Below are 11,693 nucleotides of genomic sequence, written 5' to 3' on the forward strand. Positions count from 1 at the left end.
ACTAAAATCAGACCCAACAGGATTTGATGATAGGCTGAACAGACAAACATGTTTTGGCTGCCTGTGGATGACAGATATCCATCATGGTCCAATTGTGCACTGACTATGGTATCGTCAAAAATGCGATCTGGCTCGCTCAACCCCTGGTACCGATAAGCATCTCTACATACATTTTGCAATGTTATGTTGGGGGTTGAGTGGGTCGGGATGACCTGGGTTTTTACTTTTTCTCTTCTTAATCTAACATCACTCACATAAAGCTATTGATTCAGACTCATCTACCAAGTAGCCATAGAGGCAAATTACTTAATTAAATAGTTGGCTTTAGTGTTTATTATTATTTTGCATTTGTTCATGGATCTGCACGTGTCTGCGTTTGAGAGACAGTGATGTTCTTAAGGTAGCTTGGGGCCCTGCAGTAACTTAATTCTCAACTTCCTCTGAGCACGGCCTCATAGTGGGGGTCAGGTAACAAAACAGCATGAGGCTGCTACCAGGGTCAGAGCATTCAGTTTAGTCCTGACACGACACAACAGGATCTGTTTACCCTGCAGCAGGAATACAGACCTACCGCAGCGCGCGTGCATGTGTATCCATGTGTGTGTCTTACAATGCACTGATTCAATTTGCAACTGTATAAAAATGTGTGTTTGTTTGTGTAAATTAAGTGTAAATATGGTATCATAGGGTGTGTGATGCGTTACACAACTGCAGAAAGTTGGTGTTTGTCAAGGCTACAATAAGCACATTCATTTGTGCAGAACAACAGTGTAATCAAGTAGATGTGCGTGCGGCGGGAAGCATCTTTAACAATGTATGCTTTCTTCAGAGAGGGATGAATCATGTGTTCTGTACCATTAGTCCACATTTACATGCATTTGCCCGTTGAATGTGAATCCAAATATAAACGTGTTGAAAGAAATACGTCTTAAGCCACTGATTCAGCAGTTGGAAGTTTATGTGCGTGAATGTAAACACATGTACATCATGAATGTGTGTTTTTGTGCTAAAAAAAAATCCCTCAAGAAATATAGTTTTCTGTAATGTAAGAATGAGAAGCAGCTATTTCTCAATATAACATTTTCCCGATTATGGGAGCCAAAAGATTTTATGATAATGATATTATTAGGATATTTACATTCGTGAGTGCCTCGGCCCCATCGGTCATCTCCTCTGACATGATTTTGTGCAGCTTTAGTGGCCACACACTGTGGTAGTAGCTAGCTATCTATTTTTTTTTCCCATTTTATGCATGGTGACAACAAGCAAAGTGCATCACCACTACTTACTACCACAAAGCAAGAACGGAAAGAAATGGAAATAATTCAAGAGGCACTCGATTTTTTTCTAAATAAGCTTCACAAGGTGATGTCTTCATGATGCTTTTTTGTCTGACCAACAGAAATATAGTTTACTGACTGCAGGGAGGAGAAATAGCAATTACTCTCATTCAAGAAAGCTGCAACCAGCTAACCTATAGGATTTTCTTTAAAATTATCACAATAGTTGCTGATTAAATCTCTGTCGGTTGTCTTACTGTTTCAGCTCTGACAATAATTTTCATTTATTATAATAACATTCTCTTTTCAACAATCCATTGTTTAGCAATGATAACAATATTTTGAACAGCAATACCTCGCTAATGGCTCTAAATAAACTGAAGAATATTTGCAGACTTCTCAGTGTTTTTCAGATTAGTGATTTTCAGTTGTACCTGTCATCCTGTGAAGTCATATTAATCTTATCAGTTTTTGCAAAATTCCTGGCAGAAGCTAAATGCAACAGCCACAAAGACAAAAAAAAACAAAGTAACCATCCAAACCAATCCCATATCAATTAGGCATTAGGTTCTATTGACCGTTGGTACATTATCAAGCATTTTCTGTGAATAATCAAGGGTTATCCTCTCTCGCACACTTACTCAGACACACACTGATAAACATACACGTTAAATTAAATACAGGCTTTGTGCACCCTAGAACATATTGCTCACTGTAACCCTAATGGTGTATGTCCTAACATTAAGCATCTCTGGAGGATTTTATTAGCTGCCTGTATCATATTCTCCCTCCCTCTTTCCATCTCTCTCCCTTACACACACACACAAACACACACACACACACACACACTCACACTCACACACACACACACACACACACACACACACACACACACACACACACAGCCTAAGTATTATGTATACACAAGAACATTCAGTTCTCTTGGTTACCACAATTACAGACTAGTGTGCTTCTGTGTTGTTTTCATGCATGATGTGATGTTCACCTGTAGGATTGCGCAGGAGATATACACATACAAGTGCATGAGTTCTCACATGTAGACACATTAAGTACCAGAGCAGAGACACTTTGATCTCACATATCCTTAGTTGTACACACGCTTTAATGTGAAGCACTGTGTTTGTGTGTTGTCCTACCTCTGTCAGAGCGTGAAGCTGGCCTTCATGGACACACACTCCCTTGAACCTGCAAAACCACAAAAGGGATGCAAGATGAAGATGGGGATACTGGTTAAAATTTAATTGGAATTGATTAAATAAGACACACAGAATCTAAAGAGAAGTTTGGAGGAAACCCAGCACATAGAGCTTTTAGCTTATCTTAGTTCAAACCCTTGTCCTACAGGTTCACAGCAATTTTGAAAAATGTGGGAATATAGGAGCAAAACACTTGGATGACCTTATATGTGAGCAAACAGAGAAAGCAGGAAGAATGGTGCAGAAAGGATTAAGATTCCAGTGGGCGAGACCAGACAAGTGATGACTGCGAGACTGTCTGCGAACAGGAGGATAATAACAGCTTCACCTGCATTCCATCCATTTCTCCCTATACCTATCAATTTCTACATACTTAATAGAAACAAAATCATTCACACTGCTCTTTCACTTATCTGTGTGTGTATTTCCATCTCATGATATCCGTTTTTACAAAGGAGATAAAAAGTGCCTTGTTTTAGCTTGATGACAATGCAATCTTTTTTACTCTTTTGATGGCTTATTACCAACGGTCATGAGCCTTATAGGCTGGAAAATATCCTTAACCCAGGAGGGACCATGCACCCTTTCAACTAAAGTGAAACAATGTGTGTGTGCAGAGCCACATATGAACCAACTTCACCAGCAGCGTTGAAGGCCTCATAATTCTGGAGGCAATGAAAAAGGTCAACTTTGTGGGTCCTTGTTGGATTTCAGCGAACAATGACCCCCTCAGTGTCTGCTTGTTAACACACAGACACATACACACACACAATCCACCAGGCTTGCTCAACAATGATGGCATTGTAAAAAGATACTGTGCACATGCAGGCATTTATGCATGTATGTGCATGTTAATAAACACACACTCTCCCACTAAGAAGCTGAAAGCACAACCTGAAGTTGACAAAAAAAATGTTTACTACAAAAAAAGAACAATATCAGTCTTGCCTGGATCTGAATTTTCTTTACTTTAAAGATTTATTTCATTATCAACCTTTCCTTTTCCTGTCGTAAAACACAAGGCGAGGCACGTTTGGTGAATAAGTCCATTAGAGCAAAAAAGAAAAACTGAAATCTGCAAGTTTCCTGGGGTGGTTATTGGGGACATGACTATGGGTGATAATTCCGGTGTTCAGAGGGACCAACATAAGCAATAAGGAATCATGATAACTGTGGCAACAGCAGCACTGTCAAGGCTTTCGAAGTGTTTGCTAAGTAGGCTAAGTAACATGTTTTGGTAGTAATATCTTGATACGGTCGCTGTACCAATCGCTCTTAGAATCAGTGTTAGCATCCAGTTAATAGGAAAACGAGTTTTGACATATTTTGTTTGCGTAAGAACGAAGACTGCCTGTGCCTTGAGTATTGAGGAGGAAAAGCCAATCAGCTGTCTAATATTCAAGACGTCCCACTTCACGTTCCTGGGACTGGTCAGCTCATAAAAAACTGTGAAGTGAAATTGGGGGAACTTGAGGAGGAGAGATACAGGTGTGAGGGGCTCACACAATGTCATGCTTTGCCCTCTTTGTCTGACTAACCACTGACCGGAATCTCCAAAAAAAATTAACCTAATTTTTCATAGCCTCGTCCAGCTCTCTTGTGACAGAAAGGGTCCTCCTTGCTTTTTGCCTCAAGGCAGCTGCTGCAGCTCTAACAGGAGCTGGCAGTTCAGAAAATCCATTGTTAATAGGCTCTGTGTTTGACACAGTTTCTAGCCAACCCCAAAGGAACAGGTCACAACGACAGACTGAAGTAAGAGATGTAGGGGTTGAGGCGTATAGCAACATAATATATATTTAATAACTGAAAGTGGAACGGGCTATAAGTAATGACTAATATGTGTAGCGTCATATGTGTGGAAAAAATTAGGACTTACTCAGTGACCTTAACTCTTGACCTTTTAGAAAAAGCCTACTGTGAATTTATGAAAGCAAGATCATTTCAAGTTATTTAAAGCATCTCAATGTTGAATCTCTTATTATGAACTCACACATACCAAGCCTTTGGGATTAGACACAACATGCTGAAAGGAAATGACCACCAAAAATGTGCTTTTTACTTTTGTCAGCAATCAACTACTACAAAAAAAGTGGAATATAAAAATGTTTTAGGTCTCCAGGTTGGTTTCTGACTGTTCGCTCTCACAGAATAAGATCAGTTCAAAAGACAATCATTTATTCAGTTACCAACCTGAGTATGCTTGGATGAGAAAGCCGGTTCATTAGTTGGACCTCTCTCAACATGTTAGCTCTGTTGCTGCTGAGCTTGTTCATCTTCAGAGCCATAACTTGGTCTGAAGCCCGATGACGTACCTGTAAAACAGTCAAATGATGCCACATTTAAACATGTTGCAAACACAATCAAGTGCAAATGAACAAAGGCTAAATCACAATATCTGCAAAAATGTATCTATTTTTCAGGTCAATATTGGTAGGCCCTGACCAGCTACAATGGATACTTGTTAAAAAAAAAAACCACACACAACAACAGAGGAAGCAGAAAAGAAAGGCAGCACATAAGAGAGAGCAAATAATGAGGTCATGCACTGCTGACGGGCCATGACAAAGTAGATGTGTCAATCCAGAGCTACACAATCAATTTTTGTATCATTGTGCATTGGGATTTTAGTTTCCATCTAATTGTTAGATAGCGGTGGCATCACCATCCATCTATACATGGTTGGCTGGAACCTATCCTAGCATGCCTTGATTTGAAGGACAGCAAACACTAGACAGGTCAGGACATGAACACAACACTAAGGCCTGCTGAAATGAACAGTGTGCACCGTTGGCTTCAGCAGGCTCCAGTGTTGTGGCTACAACAGATGTAAAATAGTTTTGTTTTTTAGATCTCAGGACACTAATAATGTAATGAAATACCATTTTGATAACAGTGTATTACAAAAGCGGCTAATATTAGATAAAAATACAGCCTGTTTACAATAAATGCCAGATATCATCCAGTTCTCTGAACAGATTTTGGGATGTTTGTAATGGGTGTCAAGAGAGGACCTCAGGGACACTGTGGTTTGGGTTGGACAAAATGGAAAAATGATTTTGGCTGCAAGAATAGACTCAAAGTTGCTGTAAGTGTGTGTTAAATAGCTCTATATTTCAAAAGTAATCACTGTTATAAAATGCTTGGTCAGTAACACGTGCATCTCCTCCCCTACTTATGCAATAAAATACATTATCCAATTGGAAAAAAGAACTCCATAAAGAGGTGTTCATCTCTGCTCGCGCAGAGAGCCGGATCCTCTTGTTTGCTGCTATGTCTGGCAATTACCGCTACACGCTCATGTGGTGATGTAGAGAAGAGAGAGGGGATTGCTAACAACAAAACAAACAGAAAAGTTAGCGAAAAACGACAACAATTCCAGCAGCTTTAACTTCCAGTGCAGGGAGGTTACACCAGTGGATGTTTGTGATTCTAATAAATTAACAAAGAGAAAATATCCTAAAACCCAGTTCTTCAAAATACAATAAAATACAATTATCTAATCTTACAAACAAGTCTGGTGAAACACCTCTGCATTTATAAGAAATATCAAACTTGGTTTTGAGAGAACCAAAGGTAATAACACAACCTAAATTACAAATCACATGGGTAGCCTATCTGTCACTGTTCTGAACCTGGTGCTGGAACTGCACACGTCCATTTGCCCCTGAGGATCACTCCACTCATCTGGGAGTACATATGGGGCATTTCTACATTGAGCGTTTAAATGTCAAAACCCCCGAAAATGCGGTGAAAAAGCCTCTGAAAGTGCACTGAACACTTTTAATCTCTCCACTGAAGCAATACAAATTAGTTTTCTTTTGAAATAAATGTTGGTTGACATTATAGACATAAATAGTGACCAGCAGTAACCCTGCTGAATATCTATTCATTGCACCTAACACTTCAGAGCCTTTGAAATGTTGAGGTGACCTGAGGTCTTTTATACCACAAGTTTCAGAAAAGCCACAATGCAGTACATTAATTACTGAGAAGTTGAGTTCTGCAGTCATATGCACGCAAATAGGAAACATCCTCCTGCAAACCACAGCACATCAGATGACTGAGCAGCTGCAGGCACATCTATCTACCTACGCTTGCTAAGTCATTTCCTGACACCAGAGACATAATTAGACCATGATGCAGGTTTTTAATCCAGTGGTTTCCAAGGCTCCAAAATCTGAGGCTTAATTGATACCCATGGGTGTATAGGTAGACAGCCTCCAGCAGCAAGGTGCATATTCACACATTAGCATGAGGAATAAAGTGCAGGAAATCATTTGGAAGCATCTTACATACATGCACAACAGAGCTGCAAACTGACACATCATGAGAGCCTTGATAACACCTATGCCACTGCACTACTAACATTATAAATCAACACCTTGATAACTTCAATACAATATCTTGAAAACTATAGGTATTTACAAGGAGAAAAAAAAACACATTAAGACATCTTTATATCCAAAGATATATGTAAGGGTCTAACATGGCAACGAGTTAGAACTTTTCTTTGCTACAAGCAAAGAACAGCAGAAAGGCAGTTAGTGGCGGGTCAATGGCTGACAGACTTAGATTACCCAGCCCTGTACCGTCGTAATATTGTGATTTAAAAAGGTCCCCACCAGAAAGCACAAAAAAGAAGTGTGTCCTCTTAGAGTTAAGCAGGAATTCTTGGAATTCTAGGTTTGTTGTTAGACAATGCACTACAGTAATGTCTCCATTTATTGCTTATTTTCTTGTGTTTCCTTTCGGTTGGATACTGTTAGTGTGTTTCTGTCACTTGTACCAATGTTGTTTGCATTTTCTTAGCTTAGCTTCCTCTGTATAGCTACCAAGCTAACTTCGTTTCAAGCTTCTGAGGCTGAACCCATGGACAGGTGATGCAGAGACGAAGACCCCTTTAAAGCCAGCACAGAGATGTATGTTGGTAGTGAAGGGAGACATTTTTCTCAGCTGGGTGAGGTCAGAATGAAAGTCAGAACTAGCATTGACTACAGCGGTGTGCTAATGAGCAATTTCTGCTTTACAGTAATTCTGAAGTGACAAACTGCCCTTGAATTCAGAAACACCTGTGGTTACTGAAGAGACTGTCCGCCGTGTTGACTGCAACAGTCGGCAGCTTCATATCGTCTTCTAATACGTGCTCTTTTACTTCCTTCAATCATCACAGCCATGGTACACTAATGACACAATGGCTGGGCAGTATCACTTACAGTAGGAAAGGAAAGGAAAGGAAAGGAAGGGGAATTGACAGATGGGACAGAGTTGATATGGATTATATAGGAGGCATTAACAATAAAGGTGAATGGACACAACTGCTAGTTCTGCATTTGGACACATCTTCATGTATGCATAGTTATCAAACATTATCTTTATAGAGTAGAAAAAGCTTAACAGATGATTAGTTTTGATTCAGATTGTATGAGTTGTATATGTATGCTTCTCTCTCTCTCTCTCTCTCTCTCTCTCTCTCTCTCTCTCTCTGTTTCATACATACAGACACAAAAATGGCTCTGTTCAAGTTCAAAGGAAGGGGCCTGGCTATAAGAGCCGACCGTCTTCACCGCAGGACAGCAGCAACAACAGATGGCCACTCCTCTGAAGGCCTCCTCCCCCACATCCATCTATCCTCCTCCTGCCCCCCGTTACTCACTCTTCACATCCCCCCACTGCATTGAGCCCTGATCCCCCTCTTTCTCCTCCTCGCTGTGGCCTCCAACAAACCGTCATCCCTAATCCTCATCTTCCCCAGTAGTCCACCCCAATTTCTTCTTTTTTCTCTTCTCATCCTCTCTTTATGTCTTTCTGCTCTATGGTCCCTTACACTTCTATTATACCTCCCATTTCCACCACTGCAAATGTCTGGAAAACATACCCCCAGGGTCTATTGTCTCTTCCTCTGTCTAACCAAACCTCTAAATCACCTTCCTCTTCAAAATTCCTCTTCATCTCCTCTACTCCATAAACTCCCAAAACCGCCTTTCAAAGCCCCATTTTTCATCCTCTTCAACAGCCCTGCCACCCCAGCTCTCAGCCATCAAAAGCCTTTTCCTCGCCGGTTCCTCCTCCTCTTAGCCACAACCTCTATCACCATTAATTTTGCTGTGTTTTTGTTACCATTTCGATCCGTCATTATCCTTGTCTATAAGCTTTTCATCATTCTGCTCCATTTCCTTTTCTCTCTATGTTTACCTATGCATTCCTCTCTCTCACAGAACAAAAGTATTAATAGATATCACTAAACGACAGGCTACATCAGTAATTGCACACAGGAAGCATGGTCCACGAAATGTTACAATGTTATTTACATTGATTATGGGTTTTGGAAGTTAACAGAGTCATGATCCAACTATTATTCTACATTTTGCTAAAAAATAGAGCTGCTCAGTGCGTACATAGCTTTAAGAAGCTTTAAGAAGTAAAGACAAATTCATTTAGACAAGATATGCCAGACAACTTCTGTTTTGTATCACAAATTTTATTTCCTGACAACTAATGGTTTGATTAATTGTTTTATAAAGTTTTATAAGGTGTTTTGCACAATTCTATAAATAATATAGAAATCGCAATGGAATAAATTAATAGTTTATAGTTTTTCATATAATATCTATGGAGAGAGGAGAGTCAGAAAGTAAATGATAGGGCAGAAAATTGTGGACAGGCTACTGTTAACCGCAACATCAACAAAATATTAAAGTTTAAACAAAGTTTTCAAACAGCGGGACAATAGAAAAGTTTCTAATGTTTAATCCAAAGTGTTCGTACTTGTTTCCCTAACTGATGCAAGCTGAAAATATCATTAAGTGAAACTGACAATTTTTTAGAGATACAACGATTAATCAATTAGTTGTCAACCATTGAAACTATTTTGGTAATCGATTAATTGGTTTGAGAAATGATTTAAGGCAAAAATCTCTGATTAAACTTTCTTAATTGTGAAGATTTTCTCTTTTTGTTTTGCTCCTCTGTGACAGTCAAAGGAATTACTTTGGGTTGTAGAGTAAACAAGACATTCACATCATCATTCACAAGTCATTTTGGGCTCTGGGAGACACTGATCAAATTTTTCACCAAATTCTGACATTTTATAGAACCAACAACTAATGGATTAATTGAGAAAATCATCTACAATGAAAATTATCTTAGTTGCAGCCCTACTGTTGTTAATTTGTGGCTGTATGTAGTTCGCTCATTTGCGATATGAAGAAGCTCCAGTGTCTAAACAGCCCACCATGGGATGTTTTTGACAGCTGGCATCAGGGTGGGAAATTAACACCGACAATTATCTGTCAGTGGCATACTCTGAGCAAAATGGTTAAAAATTGTTAAAAATAGGTTTAATATGGCCGATTAAAATCAATTAAAATTGGATAAAAAAAATCACCAATAGCTGCTGTGAACAATCAGTTACATCAATCAGGCTTGCCCCAAATTTGGCTGGACAGAGGTACGTACTGGAAACTGAATTTGAAACAGGCTCACCAATCCACTTGAGATCTCCTATAACATAGATGTACAGTAGAGCGCTTATCGTTGAAATGAAACTGAGCCAGGCTCAGCGTCATTCAAAACCTTCTAGGCTATTGCTTCAATTAATCAGATTATTTCTCTTCATGCATAGGAGACCACAATCCTGCCCCCATAGTTGTCAACTCTATTCTGCGTGTTAACTTCCTATAAGAGGTTAGCTTTGCATGTACTCAGTGATGCTCACACACTGCGTGCAAAATGTGTATCTTCAAATCCGGAACTCAAAACAAACCAACTTCAAATTAAACGCTATTAGTCTATCAAAGCCAGAGTTATGCAAGTTTCACACAGTCATGGTGCCCTTGTTAATATAACAAATATGAAGAGATAACGGAAATTATATTGCCCTGCTTATGGTTGTTTGGAATGTTTTCAATTCGCAAAGCCAAACCATTATTGCCAAAGTGCTTGTGTGATTCACATTGAAAGGCCTGAAGAGGGAAAGACTAAATAAAGGCGTAAACCATGTGTTGGCGTTATGTCTTTGATGTGACTACAGTCTAACTTGACCGAAAAATTTGTCCAGAAAAGAGAAGTGACTGACGACTAAGACAGATCAGTCTTTGACCCACCAATTAGGCCTGTCACGATAATTATGTTATCGACTTATCATTATGTGTACGACCTTGATCATTTTTGTTGACCTCGACAAACACTCATCTTTTAACATTTTACTTATTGTCTATACAATCTCTGAATATAAAGGATTAAAGTTAGTTACTCTTTGGAAGATTTTGAATGCAATATTGTACTACTGAACTTTCCGATCAAATCAATATGACTTGGGATTTTGCTTTTTCATTACATTCAGATCCCATTTATTTGTGAGAGACATGCACGCATGCAAGATCCCTTTTAAATCTATTATATCCTATCCTAACCAATGCACAAAAGGCACCGGTATGACTGTTGCCACAAATCAATGGAAAAGAAATCAATCGTGGGGTCAAATGCATAAGTGTGATCTGAGAGACTGTCTGACTTATTAAAAAACCACCAGGGATGGATTGATGGAGAGGGGGATGAACTGAAAATGAGAAAAACTATAACCCCTGATCTCCACCTACCTTAAAGACATCAGAGAAGAATCCAGAGCCAATCCACTCACAGGTGAAGTCATCAAGGCGTGTGAGACAGGAGAAGGCACTGATGAGGGCTCTGTAGGATGAAGGCCACACCCTGCCCACCTGGAAAAGATGGGAACAGACTGGTATCAACAGGTTGAGGTGAAGTCTGTATGTGATGTGCAGGACCACTGCTACAACTTGCTTGTTTGTTCAGAAAAATGAGGGGTAGAACGATAACGTTTCCTTTAAGACTAAATCTAAAGACTGATTGCACCAACATACACAGTGGCGTCTCCAGGCAACCCTGCAAACCCCTCAACGCTCCCAAATCTTCGGAGAAGATGAGTTCTAGTGTGTTTCTATATTACAGTAAAACAGAATATTCAAACCCAACTAATCTAAACCATTAGCGTTAATCATTTATCCTATTTTCACACAGAATACTGAGAAAAGACACAAAGGGTACAAAGTGTTAAAGTCTGATGGGCAGACATGGATAGCATGTACAACTAACCATTACTCCCAACTATCTCTAGTCTGAAATTGAAGGTAACTATTTTCAATGAATGCCAATATTTATCAAAACAAAGCCACTGTTA

At 39.4% G+C, this 11,693-nt stretch overlaps 1 protein-coding gene across 1 annotated transcript in view; it reads right to left on the reverse strand.

The window, feature by feature from the left end:
- LOC115572919 (dual specificity testis-specific protein kinase 2-like) overlaps window positions 1-11,693 on the reverse strand; it is a 35,162-nt gene that overhangs the window by 19,014 nt on the left and 4,455 nt on the right. Inside the window, exons 3-5 of the mRNA XM_030403414.1 lie at window positions 11,095-11,214; window positions 4,688-4,809; window positions 2,438-2,486 (exon numbers count right to left, since the gene is read on the reverse strand). Of these exons, the coding sequence (XP_030259274.1) occupies window positions 2,438-2,486; window positions 4,688-4,809; window positions 11,095-11,214 (291 nt within the window). The remainder of the gene's footprint in view (window positions 1-2,437; window positions 2,487-4,687; window positions 4,810-11,094; window positions 11,215-11,693) is intronic.

This window comes from Sparus aurata, chromosome 21, assembly GCF_900880675.1.
Source record: "Sparus aurata chromosome 21, fSpaAur1.1, whole genome shotgun sequence".
In the NCBI taxonomy this organism is placed as follows: domain Eukaryota; kingdom Metazoa; phylum Chordata; class Actinopteri; order Spariformes; family Sparidae; genus Sparus; species Sparus aurata.